A 22,282-nucleotide genomic window follows, 5' to 3' on the forward strand; every position below is an offset into this window, starting at 1 on the left:
AACATCACTTTTTCTATACAATCTTAGTTTTCAATAAAAATAGTTTATTTGTACCGTTGAGAGAGCGTTTTATTCTTGCTGTACAGCGAAAGCAACCCTCAAGAAAATTTTTGTATTTTGATGCAGATCGAATTTCACGGGCAGCTAAGCTGTATACCATTTTGGAAGTCACGCCGCAACCTTGCTGTGAGTCTCTACCACAGCTCAACCATGTTGACGATGAATGAATTCAAACATTATTTTTAATCTTGAATATCCTATTAAAGAACACATGCAGTCCGTTGAATGTAGAATGAATATTTATTAGTTTAAAAAATTCCTCAAAAACTCATTTTCCTCCGTCTAATTGTATAAGACCCCTTAAACGAAGTCACCATGGTTTTTTTTAAATTTTTACAAATGCTTTTTGAAAATGAATCACCTAAATGAAAACAGCATCAGGATAGTATAGTCAACTTACTTCCGTTCGGAGAAGGTCGGATGCGCAGTTCAAAGTCTTGAAGCGGAAACTTTGTTATATTCTCATAAAAAGTAATGAAGTCCACATCAAAAGCTCCAAACAAAATTTTAAATGTGCAAAGCAGAAGAAATGTAAAACAACAAATAAATACATCTTTATATAAATAATTGCGTTTTACTGCATTTAAAAGTAGTACGTAATATATCAAGTTTTATCTATTTTCGCTTTCTCTTCCGATTGTGCTTTAGTAAGTGATCTCTCTCTCTCTTTGTCTCTCTCTTTCGCGGCCCCCCTCCATTTCTCTATCTCGGCCTCTCACACCTATCTCATTTCTCTCGCACTTTTGCTCCCGTTCTCTCACTAGCCAGATAAAATAAATCGAATGTACTGTTATTATGCCCAAAAAATTTGTATTCAACAAAGGCTTGATCTACTTTTTTTGTTAATACCCTGAATAATGAAAGAAACAATGAAATATTTTAATAACTGAACAAAACTTACGATCTTGCTGTTTCTACTTGTGATTCGTCTCCATATTCCTCGACGATATTGACCGTATTCGTCTGCTCCCTCCTGATTTCTTGAGCCTCCCACTTCTCAAACTTGGCTTTCAATTGTTTGGCTCTGGCGGCTTTTTGTGCCTAAAAATAACGTTAACACATAATTACCCGACTCTTTTTTGCAAAAAAAATCCCTTACTTCAAGTAAATCCTCGGGCAGCCTCTGGTTATCGACCTGGTCTTCTTCGGATTCCTCTTCGGAACCGGATTCTTCCTCGCTGCTGCTTTCCTGTCTGACGGGTTCAGGAGGCGGGGTGAACCTCTTTAGAGGCTTGGGACCTTGAAACATTAAAAGAAAAGTTAATGATAACTTTTTTTTTGACCATTAGGGACTTACCAGCTGGTTCAGGTTCCCTGGACAGATTCTCCTCCATCTGCCTGAACTTGTTAAGCATCTTGGAAGCGGTGTGAGTGGATTTGGCGATCACCGAGTCGTCCACATACACATCGTCGGCTCTCACGACTTCCGGGTCGTGGTATATCTCGCGTTCGGGTGTTTCAGTCTAGGAAAAAAAAATCACGTTAAAATAACGATAGAGCGGGAAGAACGACAATTAAAAACGACAGGAAAATGCAAATGTTAGTGGCGTCATAATTACGTCCATCGTAATGGTGGCCCCAAAACAGTTCCTTGCGACACACCATTAAAAAAACCAAAATCTTAAGTGTTAATTTTGTGAAAAAAAAGCCAATAAGCGTTTTTTAGAATAGAAACAGATCCCTATGATGTCTCAGGAGGTGAAACGTTTGGTACGTTCATAGAATTTTTGTTAGCGAAAACTTTATTAATCATGCTTAAAGAAAATTCAAGTGTTTCACAAAGACTATCAACCTTCACTTGTGAGGGGTCTCTGGGTGGCGTTATTCTAAATTGCTTTCTCTGTTTTTCGGGCTCTTTGTATGTCTCAAAGAATTTAAAACGCTCCTGGATATCGGCAGTCTTAACCTCGACAACGTCTTCCATGACTTCGGACGATTTTACCGTATCTTCGCTGGAGGTTTTTGCCAAATACGCCTAGATGGGACACATTTTCACATATTTAAAGATGCTTGGGATTTTGCGGGGGGCTACGGACTTACCTCTCTGGCTTTCTTCACGTCTAGTTTCTGGGGTATCACAGGGGAGATCTGGGGTGGCTTCGAAGCGTTGGCGTCTAATTCTAGGAAGAGTGAGCGCGACTTCTTACTAATTTCTAAAGAAAAAAGTTACAATTCATACGACATATTTTTTAAACTCCAGTACAAACAGTACAAAACAGTTGGAACTACTCACCACTCTGGTACACTTCTTCTTCTTCCTCTCCAGTTTTCGTTTCTCTCTCGTTGAACAATTCTCCCTTCTCAAAGCGTTCCTTAAGGGATTTCGTATCACAGGACTCGATTTTCTCGGGTTTATTCAGATTCGCTGAGGACTCTGACTGTATGATAGCCTGCTGGTAGGCCTCCTTCATTTTGCCTTGCTTGCCCTAATGAAACGACACACATGTATTTTAAGTAATAATATCGCGGAAAACAACTACTCTGCTGGCTACATGCCTACCTTCAATAAATTTTAAATGATTTAGATCTATTGTCAGCAGAATCGCCAGACACAGACTGGGTTTGAACTTATCAGTCCTCATCAGTATGACGAATAATCTTGGTAGTTTGATATTGCAGGTATAATTCAATACTAGACACAGCTCGCAGAGCAGTTGTTTCCTACAATGTTAAAAACTTTACTACACTAGTCTTACTTTCATAGTACCTACAGAATATTAAGTCGTTCATTGCTAGTAGGTACAATGCTTTATGCCAGTAGGCATAAAATAACAATGACAGTTAAGACACAACATACTTTGTAGGTTATATCTCACCAACACCAAGAAATTGTGGGAAAATAAGCTTAGAATCAAATTGATGAGGAAAAGGGGGGAAAAATGGCAATTACGTTAAATTGTTTTTCTCTGTAAGGGCAAAAATGCATATGTTAAATTTATAATTTTCTTATTTAAAAAACTAAATTATCAAAACGTGTGAACCATAATTAATTTATCTTAAAAAATATATACAAGTAACTTTACGTGCTGGTCAGTTTTTTAGGTTTCAGGGATACTAATTTAAAGTAATTTTTATTGAAGTTGAATAATTAGTTCAGACATAATTAATTTTTTGAACTGCACTTAAACTCTTGTCTACACTGCCGCCGTGCAGCTCCCGAACCCTATTGTATGTGTACGTTTATCAGAGTTGCCTATTGTGACTCTTTTAAAGCAACTGTATGAAACTAACGAAGTGACAGAGAGATAGAAACTGCAATGGAAAATAACTTTGTAACAGCCTGTTTTTGTATGACTTTGCGATGTGTTACTTTAAAGTCACCAATTTTTTTGAGTGAGAATAAAGAAATGATGATAATACACCTGATGTGATATGACAATGGGGCATGTGGTGAGCAAAAACAAAGGGGGATGGAAAGAGGGGAGAGGAAAATTAAGAAATTATTTGTGTATTCTTAAAAGACTATTGGAATTATTGTTGGAGACTTACCATGAATAATCTATTCCTAATCGTCTGTATTTCCTGTTTTCGTTCCTCTCTCCTCTCGTCCCTGCCGGTCTGTTCTCCATGTTCCCACTTGTTCTTCACTTCGGACAAGTTGGTGAAATGGAAGGGTTTCTCCTTCTGCACCTTCTTGGCTCTGTACAATGTGGCGTCCTCGCCTTCCGGCACCTCCTCCTCCTCTTCTTCTTCAGAGGAGGTCTCCTCGATAGGGATGCCGTTTAATGCTTCGTCTGACACGCCTACATCCATGCCCTTAGCTTGAAATCTGGAAAATTCTTTTAGTTATTGGACCTCGGCGATCGCTGCGTCACTTACCTTGCGAGCTTGGATAAAATCGATGGGGATTTCTTGACGTTGACCGGGGTGGGTCCCCTGTCTGACTCCTGCGTTTCCGTCTGGTGGTGTTCGAATACTTGAAATCGTTCTTTGACGTTTAGACTTTGTAATTCCTCCAAACCCAAGTCAGGCTTGTCACTTGCTGGAAAAGTGAAACAAAACTGAGATATTCTTACGTGTGCAGTCACGTAGGATGTTTATTTAATTTATTAGTTTCTGATAAATAGCAATTTGCGGTCTTTTTGTCGGAATTATTTGTTGTTAAACAGCGCTTAAGATAACTGTATTAGTCTCATAAAAATTTTATTTTACACAGTAAGAAACAAATTGTTAAATATGAGTAATATCTTTGAAGTAGAAGACATATTAGATATAAAAAAATTAAGCTATGTTAAATAAACGTATTAGAGTTATTACATAAAAAAATTGAAAATGTTCACAACACACATTTTTTTTGTACCTCTGACTACGTCTGGGGGTAATTCGAGGGGCTGATTTTCACGAATTATAGGTTCTGCCTTTCTAGGCCGGGCTGAAATCATCGAACGACGTTTTAATAGCGTGTTTTGCAAATGTGACTTTCGTGTTAACATCTGTGGTTAAAAATTTATATTTCCTTAGAAATCATTACAATTTTTGGATGTCAAGAGGTAGTTTGAGATCTAAAACGTCCTAAATATTTTTAATTATTCGTATAATTTATTTATAACTAAAAAAATTTAAAATTTAATGTGCAAATATTTTGCAATATATAAATAGATAAGTACCTTGTTAATTTTTCTTTACCATATTTTCTTTTAGAAAAAACTGAAAATCTGTCACTTTTGACACAAAACAGAAACTCTAGAGTAGGTATATATAGAACAGACTATTTATTATACTACTTACTTATGAATTATTTTTTGAATAACATTAACTAAATATGTAGTTAAGGTTGAAGTCATTTAAAAAAAAATAATTATACTTACGTGGAGCTTCATCTTCTACAACTTTAGGGGCAAAAAGTGATTTGAAGTGGGGTTTACAATACAGATTTCCTTCATGGCTAGCATAAGTTTCAACTCTGAAATAATAATTCGATTATACAAGAGAAAACGAAAAAAACGTGTCCTAAAAAAATTAATGAGACCACCTCCTGAAAATGCCTCTTGGAAATTATAAAAAAAATCAATTAAACTTATTACACAACACAAAACCCTCATACTGTTCCAGTTCATTTTATTTTATTAACTTGTTCTAATAACAATTATTAAAAATAACGGTACAGCAGAAACTGGTACGATAACCCGAAAAAAAAATCAATGAAACTGGCTTCCGACCAAGGTACATAAGATACAAAAGGTGGACTCATTTGTGAAAATGGACTTCGACTCTTACGTTAGTTGCTTGCTACATTCGGTACACCTGAAGCAGTTCTTGTGCCACAGTGACTTTTCAGCTTTGATCTGTTCCATCTGGAATACTTGTTTCGCGCATGCCCTGCAATTGGTGGTGTCAATTTGTTGTGTACCCTAGAAATACACACCGAGCTCTAGATTTGTCTCCAATTGAATAACGACTTGAATAAAAATAATTATGACCATATTAAAATTAGTAACAATCGAAAGATTTGAAATTTAAAAAACCAGGTTGGAACGGAAACCTCATATCAGTATGTGAGGAAGTAAATTTAGATAAATTTGTAGCATTTAAGACCAAAATGATTTAAACACGTAACAGTTCTTTATTTATAAAATGTGGTTTTCGATTTGCCATCCTATCAACACAGCAAATCATAAAAATACCCACGGCATTTAATAACATCCGAAAACTATGTAAATCATGGCAGTGCATAATATTATTTATTTAATTTTCTAGAATTGTATCCTCTTATTGGTGCAATGCGCGACATAAATCACTACGTTAAATATTTACATGTACTCAGATTAGATAAGACCAAAGAAAATAACAATAAAACTGCGATAAAAGCAGGAATTACAATAAAAGTAACGATGTGAACTTACGTTGAATTTCTCCTGAGCCTTCTCGGAATCCGAGGATCTGACGTGAAGGACATTTTTCTTCTGGAGGGCGTCGAATTTGTTAAAACTGGATTTCTACAAATAAAACAGGGGCGATCAGACACTACAATCAATAATATAAATAAATATATTCAAGTTATGTATAATAAGCGCCCAGAGAAAATATATGTCTAGAAAAAAGTTTAAGAATTCAAATATGGAGTTTATGGTGAATTCTATTAATGTATCTTGTTTTATAGACAATTTTGAATTGAGTTTGTGCAAAGAATGAAATTTTAAAGGTATACAGGTTGTATGTACAACGTGTCAAAAAGAAAAGAGTGTCTAATTGAAAGAATATTTTCTTATATACTTAAAACCCTTGCTTTGTGAACAAATAAAAATACTGAAAGAAAATAATTTGTAAAAAGGGCCATTCACATAATTACCCCCCTTACCTGTTGTAGAATTTCCTAGGTTAGTCACATGGCCACACGTTGGGCGCCATGTCGTGGGTTTTGGTTGGTTAATTTGTTTTGATTTTGATTGGTCTAATTCCGCTGCAAGCTAGTCAAAATCCACTACCAAACGAATTAACCAACCAAAACCTACGACATGGCGCCTAACGTGTGGCCATGTCATAAACAGAACAGTTAATCTACAAAATTCCACGAAATGGCGCCCAACGTGGGACCATGACACAAACAGAACAGTTAACCCAGGAAATTCTACGACAATATAACTTATATTCCTATGGACGATAGATATAGAAAAAAGAAACTGGCACATTTGACTTTTAAGTTAATTTGAGGACGAAGGTATTGATAACGGAAACAAAGAGTTAGAAACGTAAATTGTGTAATTTGTTCTAGTTAGGAGAAACGAGATTTATAAAATCAACTCTTTGACTATCCTTTTAGTGCAAAAAACAGTGTTTGTGTTCTCGGTGTCGGAAATACCCTAACAAAAAAAAAACGAATAACATTTATAATAACTTTAAACCATGTTGGCGGCTGTAATTTTTTAGACCTCTACAGTACGAATCAGAGCTTATTTCTTGTTAAATATTGTGACAAATCAATGATTGTGGGTGCGATATAACCTACAAAGTGTGTTGTCTGACTAATGATCCTATTGACGAATTATCTTAACTGTTTAGTAGATATTGTAGCTGTAATTCAATGCTGGACAGAGCTTTAGTCAGCAGAGCAGTTGTTTCCTTCAATATCATTAGTTAAAAACAACCAATAAGTGCTTGCATAAATAAAAAATATATAAAGGAAATAATACAAACTAAGATACATAAGAACTGACTTTCAAAAGTAGAAAGAGGAAACCAAAAAAAAACTAAGTAAAAAAAAACTGTCCACCAATAAATGTCAGAGGAAATTAATAGGGAAACCATCGAAATTTAAATAAATCGAAGGAAACTGACTGTCGGCACTTTTGAAGTCAGTGTACCCACTTTTTGTGGTCTTGAATTGGTCGGTACGTCCTCTGCAGAAGTTAATTATATTACTTATAGATGGCGTAACATAAAAAAGCTCAACTGAATTGACAGATAACTGTAATTGTGAAATTGGGGTAATAAGATCGATGGCACAATATAAAAGTTTATCGACTTGATTGGTAGAAGACTTCAAAAGTCTATAAATTCCATTTAAGATCCTGATAAATGATTTACATTACTCCTTTTGGTAAATTTAATTTTAATAATATATTAACTACTTACTATCAACTTCTACGCAGAATATGGCAATTATGCCCAAGCGTACTTAAAATTATCTTCAAAATACTATCAGTTTCACTATTGACTGCTAATTTACTGGGCCTAAGTCTTTATCAGGTAGAACAGAAGAAATCATTCAAAATATAATAAACATATTATCCAAAAATGAATTTATTTAAATATCGATTAAAATGTGGTGTACTGTAAACAAAAAATAAAACAAAAAATTACAGTTTTTATGAAATTCTCGGAATTTAGTTGAATACACACACACACATTTTGTCAGCAATTGAATTTTATCAGAAGTAAATTGCATTTAAAGCAAAAATTGACGGTTTATTGACAGGTTCTGGTGACTATGCACAGAATCAATTCTGCAATCCTTGAAACGGATGCGAATATCGAAAATTATGTGAATGTTCTGCAATGATCGATACAGATACAGACTTCTATACATCCCTGCTTTAAATCCTGTACTCAAAAACACTCCTTTATTTTTGACATGTTGTTGTGAAACATCCTGTACAGTTAAACAACCTTTACATCATAAAAAAGTAACCATACTAGAACTGCTGATTATTTCCCAAGAGAAATGCAATTCGAGAAACACAATTAAGAAAAATTATAAAGAAACATCTTCAAATGATCCTCTCCTCTTCGTTACAGTATAATTACGTTACAGTATAATTACGTGCTATTCTATTAATGATAAGATTAAATTTTTTATGTTTTTTATGGTGAAAAATGAAGTCGAGGAAAGTTTTATTACTATTACTTTGGTGAAGCCTAAAGATAGATTGTTAATTGTTTTTCTTAAAAAGTCAAAACCAACTTACCACGTTGGACTGTCTAAAAGAGCGAAAACTACTAACTACAGCCTTTTTAATCCCAATGGTGTTAAACTTCTCTTTCTGTTGTTAAAATGCCATGCAAAACATGCAAAAAATTATTTAAAAAAATGTTAGTATCACCTATAATCGAAATAAATGGGAGAATCCAATGTAATACTCTCTACTAAAAAAATTTGATATGAAAAACTTTGATTAATATATCGAATGCTTACCAAAGCTCTCACAGACACATCCGAAAAGACATTTTCAATAGTCGGGTTGTTAGGACTAAGCAAGTCATCTGATAAAGACTTAGTTCGCTACAAAGCAAAAATAAAACCGTGCAAATGACTGCTATGGGGAATGGCTGTCATTAAGAAGCTCAACTTATGATTAAGACATTCGTTTCTTTAACCTCATTTTAATCAACCTTTCATTGAAAAGTTTTATGATTGAACGACGATATCTAATAACTGATAAGTTGAACTGCTTAATAATAATGAAATAAAAAATTGTTAATGGATGATGATGATATTAAAAAATATCGAAAAGGCTTAAAAAAATTATGAATACTAATAATGTGAAAAGTATATTAAAATGGAGCAAATCTTACCGCAGCTTTTTTGCTCTGCTTTTTTGGATATTTGTCGTCATCGATTTTAGTCAAGTCTCCGAAACTTCTACACTGTTACAGCCAAAAAACAAAAACAAAACAGGCCATGCAAAAAATGCAAAATAATTAAATACATAGCTAAAAATATACTCTACTCGACAAACATTATTTTCCAATGGTTCGCAAATTTTTTTGAGACTTTTAATCGCTAGAAATTAAAAATATAATTAAATTATCTAACAATTCCCTTTTGTTTATGATTTTACAGCCTATCATTATGACACATCACTGCGATACTATTCGGGTAATTTTAAAACAAAGTTCTAATTATTCACTTAATATACAAAAAACATTTCTCTGCCATAAAATTATTTGACTTTGTATTAATTTTAATTACTAAACAAATATTTTAGATAATTTATTGATGTAACGCTATCTATGTTGACTCTCACACTTAATAATGTTTTATAAGACATGGTAAGTACCTAGTTAGTTGCATTAAACAAATAACAAACTGTCGGTAAAAATTAATATTTTTAGTTAAATTAGTTTCAACGCATATGTTACTAGGAACCCTGTGGACAATAATAGTAAAAAAAAGATATCTGGTATCTTAATACCAGCTACAACTTCTATAATTATGAGTTTTTTTTTTAATCCTGAGTGTAGTATACAAATTATTTACACTACATATTAAGCACAATTTTTCACTTACTCTAAAAGAATTTACGGAGGAAATAACAGGATTAATATTACGAGGTTTGTTCGGAAAATAACCGAATTTTTTGAATTACATGCATAACCTCCTCTGTAACTATACAGAGTGTTCTGAAAAACAGTAACATAAATTCAGGGCAAGATAGAATTTAAAAAAATATTACAATTTGTTCCTATGAACCATGGCATATCTTTTTCCGTTTTCAAGTTGAAAATAATTTTTTGGTATCTAGCTTCGGTTTTATCTTCCACAAAATTCCACCGAATGAACTGAAATTTTGTTATGTGGGATTTCTGGATATGATAAATGGGATTAATCTTTTTGCCCCTTTTGTCACTTGCTGTTATGGCAAATTTTATTCTAAACAAAAAAGGTGCTCTTGTAAGAAGTGCTAAAATTTGTTCGTTTTGTAGAGAAACCAGGCATTATTCGCCAAAGTCAAGCAGCTAGTATCCCAAATTGTTGTTTTTTATATGTTTTGTATATCTATGTATGATCCAGTATGTATTTTATTGGAAACGCCATTTTCCAGATGGAAAATTGAGGACAAAAAAATTTTTTTAAATTGCGAAACCTGTGCCTTCTCTCGATGTTGAATAAAGGGCAAGTCAAGGCATTCGGAAGTTTCGGAATGAATGGTATTCGGAGTATAGGTAAGTAAGTGGTTATGTGGAAATGTTTATTTAAAAATAAAATTCTGTATGCCATGTTTAATTGTGTTTCTATTTTTTATAAAATCTAAATGAAAATCCTTCTCGCGAACGTCAGTTTTTCGGCAATATATTGCTAATGCAACTGAAAATTGGCAGATTCATTTAAAGCCGTTTAACCTTGAAAATTTTCGCGCATTTTTTTTCTCTTTTGCTAATCAATGAATCTACTTCACCTATTATCAATGTCACGAGCCGCCACTGGTGTAATGTAATGTATGAAACTAATAGTTTAAAAAAAGTTCGGTTATTTTCTGAACAGATCTCGTACATTGAAGCATTTACTGATATCGCGATATTTACATTCTACAATAAAACAGTTGTACTTTCAATATATGACAATTTAATAGAAAACTGCACTTTTTAAATTTTTATGTTTTTCTGAGGTATACCCTAAATTTTACTTTAAATTCTTAACATTTTTTTTTGGAGCAGTCACTAAATTCTTAGATCAGAAAATACATTTCCTGGTCATCTAATATCAATCTTATGACCAATCAATTAGAACATCAGATAGCATTAAAAAATAATGTTTGTTCGATAAGAAAATTCCAAAAATAACTATGCTTACCAAACTTTTAACATTAACATTATAGAAATTTTTCCCATCTACATTATCAACGTCATTCTAAAATAAAATATTAGTCTGTTAGCAAAAATATAACAAACTTGAAACTTATTAAGAATTATTCCAACGAAAAACAAAAAAAAAATAAAATAAAAGCTTACAACAGATATGTTCTCTTTCTCTTCCTTTCTGGATTTTTTGGTTTTCTTCTTTTTGATAGCTTTCTCTTCTATTCCGTCAGTTTGGAAGGTTCTCGTTTCTGTATAGTGAGTTACGGTACTCTAAATAAAATAAAAACAACAAAATAAAAATCAGGAGAAACAAATATACATAAAAACTATAAAACAAAATATTTTTCAAATGAAATATGAAAAATATGTCCCCCTTGTACAATACTGATTTGTTCCTGACTTAAAAGTGTGTTCTAGAAATAAAAGCTAATACATATCACCCATAATATGTAAATAATGGATATAAATTAGAAACAAGTTGTACTTCGAATGCCAAATAGCTATGAAATGTAAATTTAGCATTTGGAATGCGTTCAACGAAATTTAGGAAGGTAGATTTTCATTATTTTTAGAATGTACGTACTTCTCCAACCAGAAAGTTACACGCATTTTGTTGGTATAACAATCTGTGTATACTAACAAATTAATAAGCAACTTTACTGTTTATAATTAACTGCTTACTACAATTAAAAAGTGTATATCAAGCAAGTATAACTAATCTCTAATTAAACAACTATTTAATTAATTGCTGAACTAATTCAATTCCTCATCGTGAAGGTATTTAAAAACAAATATATCTACAAACTATTTCATTTTTATGTGACCGAACCTGAGATTTTAATTCTAGTTGTTAAAATAATAAAAGATGTCCTATGAGGGGACAAAAAATAGAGAGTGGAAAGTTTAACTGGAACAAATTCTGCAAATTAATAAATAAAGGTTTGTCGCAAAATTTATGAATCACACGAACTTGCATTCAGTTGCAAGCAAAGGTAATAACAGGCGAAAGCGTGTTTTATAGATGCTACACTCTAAGCTTGTCAAAACGCGCATAGAGCTTCCGCACATGCGCACACTACTAGAGCAGAGCTCGCGGTAAATTTGGTGCACACTTTATACAAAAATAATCCTAGTCCGTACTCGAAATAATTCTAACCAGATATTTTTTATAAGAAAAAATTCTACAAAGTTTTTACACATTTTTTTTTATCTATAGCAAATATCCTATCCTATGTAAAATTATTTCATAACTGGGGTTATTTTTAAATAAAGTTTGTTCGGTGCCATTTAAAATAGGGTAAACCGTACATATTGGACAGTGATAGTTATTAGACATGAACACTTCGAAGGTGCCTATTTAGTGTTTCACTTAGTTTTATTTTAAGTAAACATTGACTGTAGCACAATCTATTATTATTCTTTGAAAATAATTGTAGTCGCGGTGAAATCTGCAGTGATGGTCTGTCATGGCTGATTTCTTAAGAATTCGCTAAGACAATATTTTTCGAAGCTGTAGTGATTTAATAGAAATTATTTTACTGAAACGTGTATTTTTTATAAGGAACAGTCAATTATTTATAATAATTAGTCTATGTCCAATAACTAGGTATATCAATGGTGTTTTGAATTTTAGTTATTGGACAAGTGTCCAATAACTGTAATTTTGGCTTGGTGTAATTTATTTATCCTTTTTATTATGCATTTACTATTAACGTAGTTTTAGTAGACACTTCCTAAGTTTATTTTTTCCGACAATTGCTTATAAAAAGTAACAAAAAAATACGTAATTATTGTATTTGCAATTGAGAAGGCTTTAAAATAAAAAACTAATCAACCTACCCTTTCATTTAAAAAAATAGGGGGTTGCTGCAACCCCTGCACATAATTAAAAAATAAACAAACCTCTTTGTAACATGCCCAATTGAAAATAAAAATTGACGTGTTCAGGAATTTTGCGACAAACCTTTATTTATTAAGATACAGAATTTGTTCCAGTTAAACTTTCCACTCTATACAGGGTGTGCCATTTAACTAATATCTCCGAAATGAAGAGATTTATTTTAGTTCCGGAAACTGGGGTTGTTAGATCCTCGAATAGCTTCATATTGCAGTTAGAACTGTTAGTTCAAATCTTTCTGTATAGATGGCGTGGCGATACTAAAAATTTTTTGATCCCTGGAACGTGGAAATGCAGTCCATCTGAAATATCGTTAAATTTTGAGTAATTTTTGTAATATAAAGTTTTTCCCTATATTTACTTGTTTTCGAGATATGTCGACTTCAATATGCAATGTATGATATAACAGGAAAATCTATTATTTTATTTAAATCTCACCGAAACAAAATATTCTTTTAAAAAATATTTGTATAATGGCTTTATTCACACCATATACTAACAAACAATCAATTATAAAAAAAAACAAATGGTCAACTACAGAAAAAAAATTGTACAATGGCAAATCTTATAAGGGCCAGAGACGAACCGTATTTTATCAAATGTTATTAAAAAATGCAGTCATAGGTGACTCATGTCAATAAAACATGTATGACAGATGACACATTATATAGTTAAAAGATTTACTATTCTACAATTTTTTTTCTGTACTTGATCATTTGTTTTTTTATAATTTATTGTTTGTTAGTTAGTAAGTGGTGTGAATAAAGTCATTATAACAATACTTATTTTAAAAGAATATTTTGTCTCAGTATAATTTAAATAAAATAATAGATTTTCCGGTTACATCATACACTGCATATTGAAGTCGAGATATCTCGAAAACAAGTAAATATTGGGAAAAACTTTATATTACAAAAATTACTCAAAATTTAACGATCTTTCAAAAGGACATTTCCACGTTCAAAAAAAATCATCAAAATGAAAAAATCGAAAATTTTTTAATAAGGCCACGCTATCTATACAAAAAGATTTGAACTAACAGTTCCAACTACAATCTGAAGCTATTCGAGGGACCTAACAACCCCAGTTTCCGGAACTAAAATAAATCTCTTCATTTCAGAAATATTTGCAGAGCGACTGTTAAATGGCACACCCTGTATATCTCTATTCTTTTTATGTTAACAATAAAATGTAACAGACTAAAAAGTTTGGAGGTTGGGAGTTGTTGAAAATAAAGACTTTAACAATAAACAATTAATACTGTTACATAAACCATAGAAATTTGAAAGCAAAAAATTCAACCCAAACTAACTCCATGCAAAAGCGGCTGCACACAACTTACTTGAATAAAGTGACCTAACCTTTTAAGTTATACAAAATAAGCTACTCACATCATCAAGATCCATACTTGGGGAATCGCCAGACTCGAATTTGTTAATCTGCTTGATGATATTGACAGTCTTCAACTGGTTCACGTCCTCCACCTCTTTTTTGGTCGTGGCCACGACCTCTGCTCCAGTTTTAAGGAACTGACTCTTCAAATTTTTCACTATCTCAGCAGGAACGGTCTCGGTGTCCTTTTCTCTGTTGCTGATTTCGACGTTTTTGGAATTTTGTGAAACCACCTCCGTGTATTTCTCATAGTAGTTGCTTTCGCTTTTGCTGTGGTGCACGAATTCTGAATAGGATTCCGTTTGTCCTTCAGTTCTTACTTCGCTTTCTTCTCTTTTAACGGTTTCGTTGCTGGTGACTGTGCTCTCTTTAGATTCGTAGTGTTCCGTGTGGGATTCTACCAGTCTTTCTGTAGTTTCCCTAACCTCTTCATGGGGACTGTCTTCCTTTGTCTGTTGTGACTCTACCTCGTCCAAGTCGGTGACAATTTCGTCGCTTGTAACTTGAGGTTCCTCGACGGCGTCACTAACGATTTGTTCTGGTTCCATTTCCTCCCATGATGCTTCTTTGTTTTTGACCTCCTCGACGTTTTCGTAGATTTCCTCGACTTTCTTACACTCCTCGATATCCTGGTAGATGTTTTCTTCGTGTTGTTCATCTTCCACATCTTTCTTTAGGTCCTTTAAATTTTCATAGATGTTTTCTTCTTCCGCTTTTGGTTTTTCCTTCAAGTTCTCGTATATATTCTCCGAGGTCTGCTTCAAAAACTCTGCGTTTTCGTATATGTTCTCTTGGTTTTCACTTGTTTTGTCTTCCGCGATGTCATTTGTTAGTTGCTCACTTGCCGAGATCTCCCCGCTGATCTCGCTTGTGTTGTTTTCTTCGTTCGCGGCTTTATCCAAGTCGTCTTTTTCTGGGGATTCGTTGGAAGTGGATATTGTGTTGTCTGAAGCAGTGTTTTCTCTTTGGAAGCCTTTCAGGAAGTCAATGTTCTCCTCGGAAGGAGTTAGCATGGGGGAAGTGACGGTTTGGGTGAAGAGTAAGGTAGCTTCGTCTGTAGCTAGAAACATCCTGTCTTTGACTGAGGACTTGGCTTCATTCTCTGGGGACCTATTTTCCGAGAAGTCCGTCGTCTTCATGGTGAACTTTGGCTTTTCCTCTATGATTTCGTAGCTATTCTCCAGGAGGCTGCTGTCGTCGGGATCCTTGTTAACGATTTCGAACTCCTCGTACGTCGCCGTCTCGATTTCAATCGCTGGGCTTACATCTAACTTTAAATTATTCTTAGTGGCTTTGTCTGGCGAGCTCATGTCGACGTATTGGTCCGAATCAGTCTTTTCAATTTCGTGGTGTTCGGGGAGCGTTTCGTAGATGTTCTCGGGCTCGTCGTAGGTGACGTGGCCGTTCTGGCTGGGGTTGGAGCCGTTCCTTAGCGGGGCCGGCTCGTCGTAGTAGCTCTCGCGCTCGTTCTGGATGAAGTTGTTGCTGGCTACGCCGCTCTTGTGGATCGGCCTGGCGTTGGCGCCTATGTTCTCGTAGAGGGAGTTCTCCTCCTCGTGCTCGTCCGGGTTCTGGAGATTGTCCTGGAAGCGGGGTTAGCGGTTCACACGCGAAATCGGGGGTGGTTAGAGGGTAACGCACGTTTTCAAGCAAAAAAAAATAATAATAATAAGAACACAATACTGTGGTGTAATATGTATAAAGAGTAACATCTATTGCCCTTTATATCTCCGTTACTGTGAAGGGGAAGAAACTTCCATTAAATTGTTGCAATTGTTTGACATCATTTGATAACATTTAAAAAGATTTTTTTACAATTTGATTTAACTTAATATTTTTAAAATAAAGTAAAAAAATATTATGTGTTTATTGAAAAAAGTGATAGCGGGCACGCAAATGAATAATTTTTATTAAGCAAACGATTGTCTAAATGCTTCTATTTTCGAGAAAATTAACCGTCAATGTAAGCCAACCCTGTTCATATTGTGCACGTGCGTTGTGTGTTGTAGTATTACTTAGCCGGCGTATAAAATCTTTTCTGATCAAGAAGTAGCAAATATGGTGTTAATATACGGAGAATGTCAGTACAACTATGTCCACCTGACAGATCCGAGGCGTGGTACTCGCGACATTGCCCGAGAAGTGAGTGTATCTAACAGTACCGTGTGACATATACAGGGTTATTCATATAACATTTTACCTCCCTTAAATTTTTTATTTTTGGTTTAAACAAAAATAGTTAAAATAAAGGTTTTAAGGAATCTTTCTGAGTTTAACGAGTTTATGAAATTATACGATACGAAAAGATACGACGCAAACTTATGTTTTTTTAAATGGAATACCCTGAATATTATTCGATTTTCGGAATCTCTGCTTCTTCCTGATTCCAACAATACATACAGGGTGTCCCCCAGGGAAATGCGTCGATCGACATCTAGGAAAGTACTTCCGAGAAATTTAAAAATTTTGCAACATGACAATGTCCCTGGGGTGAACACAACTAAAATATCTAGAACTCTCCAGCACTTCCGGTTATACCGGAAGTCGATACCAACTTCGTTATTTTACATGGGACACACTATATATTACATATTACATTTTCGGATTCTACGTGAAATTTGAGGGTCACTTTATTAAATATTCTCTATACCTAGGAGTTATAGATTTTGAGATATTAATATTTAAAGAAAAAATTTGACAGATGCAAGGGTTCGCGGAGATGCTAGTAACTCTTTTCAGAAGCGTGTTGTCAAGTGGATTTTTGGTATACCAACAAATTAAAACATTTAATACTAGGTGTTTCGTTTTTGCTGTTACGTTTTGATAACTTCAAACAGCTATAACTTTGTTAACTTTAATGGAACACCCTGTATTTTTTTACTCTATCGTATGCAGATTGAAATTTCCTTTCTAGCCATATAAGCATTGTTAGGGTTGCCGTCACTACTTTTAGAGATATTTGTAATTTTAAATTTTTTGGACAGGTTTTCTCGTATCAGACCTGTTGTCAAATTGGCCATGACCAGAAACACTTCAAAAACAATTGAAATAACATGACATTTGTAAAGTTAGTTGTCAAATTATGGTTGTGCCTGAATAGTTTTTACCGAAAATTTAAATAAAAATGCCTGGGGATCGTTAAAGTTATAGTAATGAGGATTATTTTAATTTGTTTATTTATGAAAAATGTGAAAATAATTTCAAGAACATATAGAGAATCTGTTGCTTTTTTCCATAAATAACAAGCAAATTAAAATAATCCTTATAAGTATAATTTAAACGATCCCCAGGAAATTTTATTTAAATTTTCAACAAAAACTATAACAGACATAACAATAATTTGATAACTAAGTTGACAAATATCAAGTTATTTTAATTATTTTGGAGTGTTTCTGGTCATGGCCAATTTGACAACAGGTCAGATACGAGAAAAATTGTTAAAAAAATAGAAAATTGTAAATATCTATAAAAGTAGTAAGGCAACCCTAACAATGCTTAATGGCTTGAAAGGAAATTACAATCCGCATACGAGAGTAAAAAATACAGGGTGTTCCGTTTAAGTTAATATAGTTATAGCTGTTTGAAGTTATCAAAATGTAACAGCAAAAATGAAACACCTAGTATTAAATGTTTCAATTTGTTGGTATATCATAATTTAGCGTTACCTATGCCCTTACTGGTACCAAAAATCCGTTTGATTACAAGCATCTCTGCGGATTCTTCCATCTGTCAATTTTTTTAATTAAAAATTAATACCTTAAAATCTATAACTCCTAGGTATAGGGAATATTTAATAAAGTAACCTTCAAATTTCACGTAGAATCCGAAAATGCAATAATATATAGGGTGTCCCATTTAAAATAACGAAGTTGGTGTCGACTTCCGTTATAACTGGAAGTGCTAGAGAGTTCTAGATATTTTAGTTGTGTTCGGACATCCAAATTTTCAAATTTTCGGAGCAGTACTTTGCTAGATATTGATAGACACAGTTCCGGTGGGACATCCTGTATATGTTGTGGATTTACTTAACAATTTACGTAATATTCTGCTTTGAAAGACTGAATCGTCATAAAATTCTGCACATTTTTGACCATTTAACTATTTCTGTTCTTAAAAGAAGAAAAATACCTGTATAGGACAATTAAAAAGTTGTAACCCCGTATATATTTTTATACAGTGAGCGGCAAAAGTATGGAATATATTTATTTAAAAATCAGATGTTCGTTATTTGAAAAATCGCTCGGACTCGTCGAATTATATTTTAAGTGGTGCATTTTCTGAAGTAATTTTCATTTATACAGGGTGGCCCAAAAAAGTTATGGAATTAGATTCAACTTTTTTAAATGGAAACCACACTTTTTTGTATTTTTATTCAATTCTCCATGGAATTCTGATCATTTTTTATGTAACAACCTATACCTATCTTCAACCGTTTTCAAGATAACGGCCTTTGAATATAGAATATGGAAAATTTTCAAAAATTACTCTCGATACGTAGGGATTGTAATGTCAAATTCAGTGGGAACTGGTGTACTTTCTGCTAAATACATTTTGTGTTTTTGTATTTTATGTTTACAAAAAACATGAAACGGTGCTAAAAATTTGCAAAATAACCTGGCTCGTAATTTAAATAGTGACATTTAACAAAATCATATTTTATACAATAAATTATGCGTTTTTAATTAAATTATACCTAAATACCCCGCTTATATTTTTTACATTCGTCATTGCGTGATAATGATTAAAATAAATCACCGAACCACTTATTTCTTATCGATTTTTCTGATTTGAAGCAACTTTCTGTGAACCACACAAATCTAAGATGGAAAAGTAAACGTGGTTTTATTTTAAAACCAGCAGGGAAAAGCTCAAGACAATTTTTGAAAATTTTCCATATTTTATATTCAGAATTCCATTATCTCGAAAACGGTTAAAGATAGGTATAGTATATGTTACATAAAAAATGATCAGAATTCCATGGATAATTGAATAAAAATATAAAAAAGTGGGGTTTCCATTTAAAAAAGTTGGCCTTGATTTCATAACTCTTTTTTGGGCTACCCTGTATAAATGAAAATTTCTTCAGAAAATGCGCAACTAAAAATATAATTCGACGGGTCCGAGCGATTTTTCAAATAACGAACATCTGATTTTTAAATAAATATATTCCATACTTTTGCCGCTCACTGTATAATTTCATGATTTAACAGTTTGACAACAACGATTTTCTACTATGCTAGAGACACCAATGTCACAGCAAATAATTGTTTTATATGCTGTACCAATGTGCACAAAACGGCATCGTCTTTCGCCAGTACTGTCGGCCAAATTTAATCGCGCCCACGTTTGTTTGCGCTGCCGCTCGAACTAACAAACTCGCCGAAGGCAGTTACTTTTTTCCAGGACGCTAATTAATTCTTAAAACAACGTTTACACGCTATTTCCTGCACAGAATGAAATCTGAATAGAGTTGCGACAAAACAGAAACGAAACCCATTACCCAATTGCCTCCCGTGGCAATTCACGACTCTGTTTTTTTCCCGGACATATATAAGCGCGCACGTTTTTAGATCGCGGGAAATTTCAATTAACTGGTTTTTTAAACACTACCGATTGCTCGAATGTAAATGCCTAATGAGATCTGACTGTGGGTATTGCGTGCGTGCACTGGCATTGTTGATATTGCGTAAAATCTGTGCAAGCTATTCAAGTCGTATCTGCTATATGATCTGTGGGATACTTCATTTAATTGCAAGTAAAAGAGCAATACAGGTATAATTATGCTCTTATAGAGTCTGTCCCTAGATGTGGTACCGCACTCTCTAAACTTTTTTATTGTTGATTTTTTTCAAGAAAAACTTAATATTGATAAAAAGTTTTGCTTATCTTGGGAAACCATTTTGAGTTTTCTTGGACGTATACTGTATGTTTTATTACTGCCTATGGCTTCCCAAGATTAGCAAAATTTTTTATCAAGAATAACTTTTTCTCGAAAAATCAACAATAAAAATGTTTACAAGAGTGCGGTACCCCATCCGGGGACACACTGTATATATCTACTCACTTATGTACACCTTTATACACAAATCTTATACATGCACCTTTATACATTTCTTTGCAACGATAAATTGAAGAAATGACAGAGTTATAATGGAGAGCAATAGATGGCAGCAATGTTTTGAATCAGTTAGTCACTGAATTACTACAGAATCAGTTAAATATGCCAGGAAATATGGGTTGGACGCGACATTTTTTTTTCGGCAAGCTGAATTTATCACTATAGATGCTAAATATTATGTACAATAACATATTAGTTTCGACTGTCATAAAAATGGGTGGAAGATTGTTTACAGGGTGGTTAATTGTATAATTTTTACGTAAATTCAGGTTTTTCGCTTATAACTTTTTTCCATTCATTTCCACGAGAAAATAGTAAAGTTCTTTTTTTTTTCGTCTTCAGAAGACCTACAAAACTAGCTCTCGAGCGTCAAAAAATATTGATTAGATCAAAAGTTATAAACAGAAGAAGTTTATTTATGACTTTTGAATTAAACATATATAAACTGTATTAATATTACCAGAACGTTTTGGCATCGCATCCTCTCATTCCTTATCTCAGTCTAATAGCTCACACGAAATCTGGAATCTGTAAGTTAAACAGTTTACAAGTTATGGCCTTATAAACAAATTAACTAATTATTCTTCCAAAATCGCACTGAATTTTTTCATGGTAGATTTCATAATACATATCTATCATTTTTTTTAATTTCAAATTTGCAGCCTGGATTTTTTTTTATTTTTTAGCCCTAGTTGCAAAATAAAATGTACGACGGACGCGCGTGATTTATCTAGTTAAAAAAAAATCGTCAAGATTCGTTGAAAAACAACGGAGTTACAGACTGTCAAATATATTATTTTCAGAATTTCGCTTTTTTAACGGCAGGACTATGAATATTATCGTCATTTTCTTCGGACTCGCTGTCGTTCGCTTCCCCCGCCCACCCGCCGTGCCACGGCTCACCGAAAAATCAAGCGACCCACTGACTTTTGACAATATTTCTTATGCACTTAACATACTTCCACAAATAAAATATTTTTATTTGGGAAAGTAGGTACTCGGGTTGCCGGTTATGACAGTATTTTTTTGCCGCTACCAACCTAATTTGTTTAACAATAGGCCATCAACTTTGACAGTCTGTAACCGTTGTTTTTTCAACGAATCTGGACGATTTTTTTTAACTTAAAGCTCTTTTCATAAGCTTTCGAATATGTAATAATAAATAACTATATCATGCGCGTGCGTCGTATATTTCATTTTGCAACTAAGGCTAAAAAATAAAAAAATAATCCAGGCTGCAATTTGAAATAAAAAAAATTATAGATTTCAATGTATTGGTATGAAATCTAAAATGAAAAAAATCAGTGCGATTGTGGAAGATGCTCGGGATCGTCCAGAATAATAATTAGTTAATTTGTTTATAAGGCCATAACTTGTAGACCATTCAACTTACCGATTCCAGATTTCGTGTGAATTATTAGACAGTGATAAGGAATGAGAGGATGCGATGCCAAAACGTTCTGGTTATAATAACGCAGTTTATAAATGTTTAATTCAAAAGTCATAAATAAACTTCTTCTGTTTATAACTTTTGATCTAATCAATATTTTTTTACGCTCGAGGGCTAGTTCTGTAGGTCTTCTGAAGACGAAAAAAAAGAACTTTACTATTTTCTCGTGGAAATGAATGGAAAAGAGTTATAAGCGAAAAACCTGAATTTACGTAAAAATTATACAATTAACCACCCTGTAAACAATCTTCCCCCCATTTTTATGACTGTGGAAACTAATATGTTATTGTACATAATATTTAGCATCTATAGTGATAAATTCAGCTTGCCGAAACAAAAAGTCGCG

The 22,282-nt window shown here is 33.4% G+C and overlaps 1 protein-coding gene across 8 annotated transcripts in view; it reads right to left on the bottom strand.

The window, feature by feature from the left end:
* The window catches only part of LOC108910920 (xin actin-binding repeat-containing protein 2), a 148,687-nt gene that overhangs the window by 11,548 nt on the left and 114,857 nt on the right, over positions 1–22,282 (bottom strand). For 2 of the 8 annotated variants that reach the window (XM_018715681.1, XM_018715687.1), the window contains exons 3-20: positions 14,368–15,951; positions 11,230–11,349; positions 11,072–11,128; positions 9,073–9,144; positions 8,693–8,779; positions 8,466–8,540; positions 5,904–5,996; positions 5,278–5,411; positions 4,869–4,963; positions 4,361–4,432; positions 3,880–4,042; positions 3,550–3,829; positions 2,294–2,486; positions 2,101–2,213; positions 1,853–2,035; positions 1,358–1,523; positions 1,160–1,299; positions 962–1,101 (exon numbers count right to left, since the gene is read on the bottom strand). In XM_018715681.1, the coding sequence (XP_018571197.1) occupies positions 962–1,101; positions 1,160–1,299; positions 1,358–1,523; positions 1,853–2,035; positions 2,101–2,213; positions 2,294–2,486; positions 3,550–3,829; positions 3,880–4,042; positions 4,361–4,432; positions 4,869–4,963; positions 5,278–5,411; positions 5,904–5,996; positions 8,466–8,540; positions 8,693–8,779; positions 9,073–9,144; positions 11,072–11,128; positions 11,230–11,349; positions 14,368–15,951 (3,767 nt within the window). The remainder of the gene's footprint in view (positions 1–961; positions 1,102–1,159; positions 1,300–1,357; positions 1,524–1,852; positions 2,036–2,100; positions 2,214–2,293; positions 2,487–3,549; positions 3,830–3,879; positions 4,043–4,360; positions 4,433–4,868; positions 4,964–5,277; positions 5,412–5,903; positions 5,997–8,465; positions 8,541–8,692; positions 8,780–9,072; positions 9,145–11,071; positions 11,129–11,229; positions 11,350–14,367; positions 15,952–22,282) is intronic. The other 6 variants (XM_018715683.2, XM_018715682.1, XM_018715685.1 and 3 more) reach the window with 6 other exon arrangements.

Source organism: Anoplophora glabripennis, unplaced genomic scaffold (assembly GCF_000390285.2).
Source record: "Anoplophora glabripennis isolate ALB-LARVAE unplaced genomic scaffold, Agla_2.0 scaffold462, whole genome shotgun sequence".
NCBI classification, from domain to species: Eukaryota; Metazoa; Arthropoda; class Insecta; order Coleoptera; family Cerambycidae; genus Anoplophora; species Anoplophora glabripennis.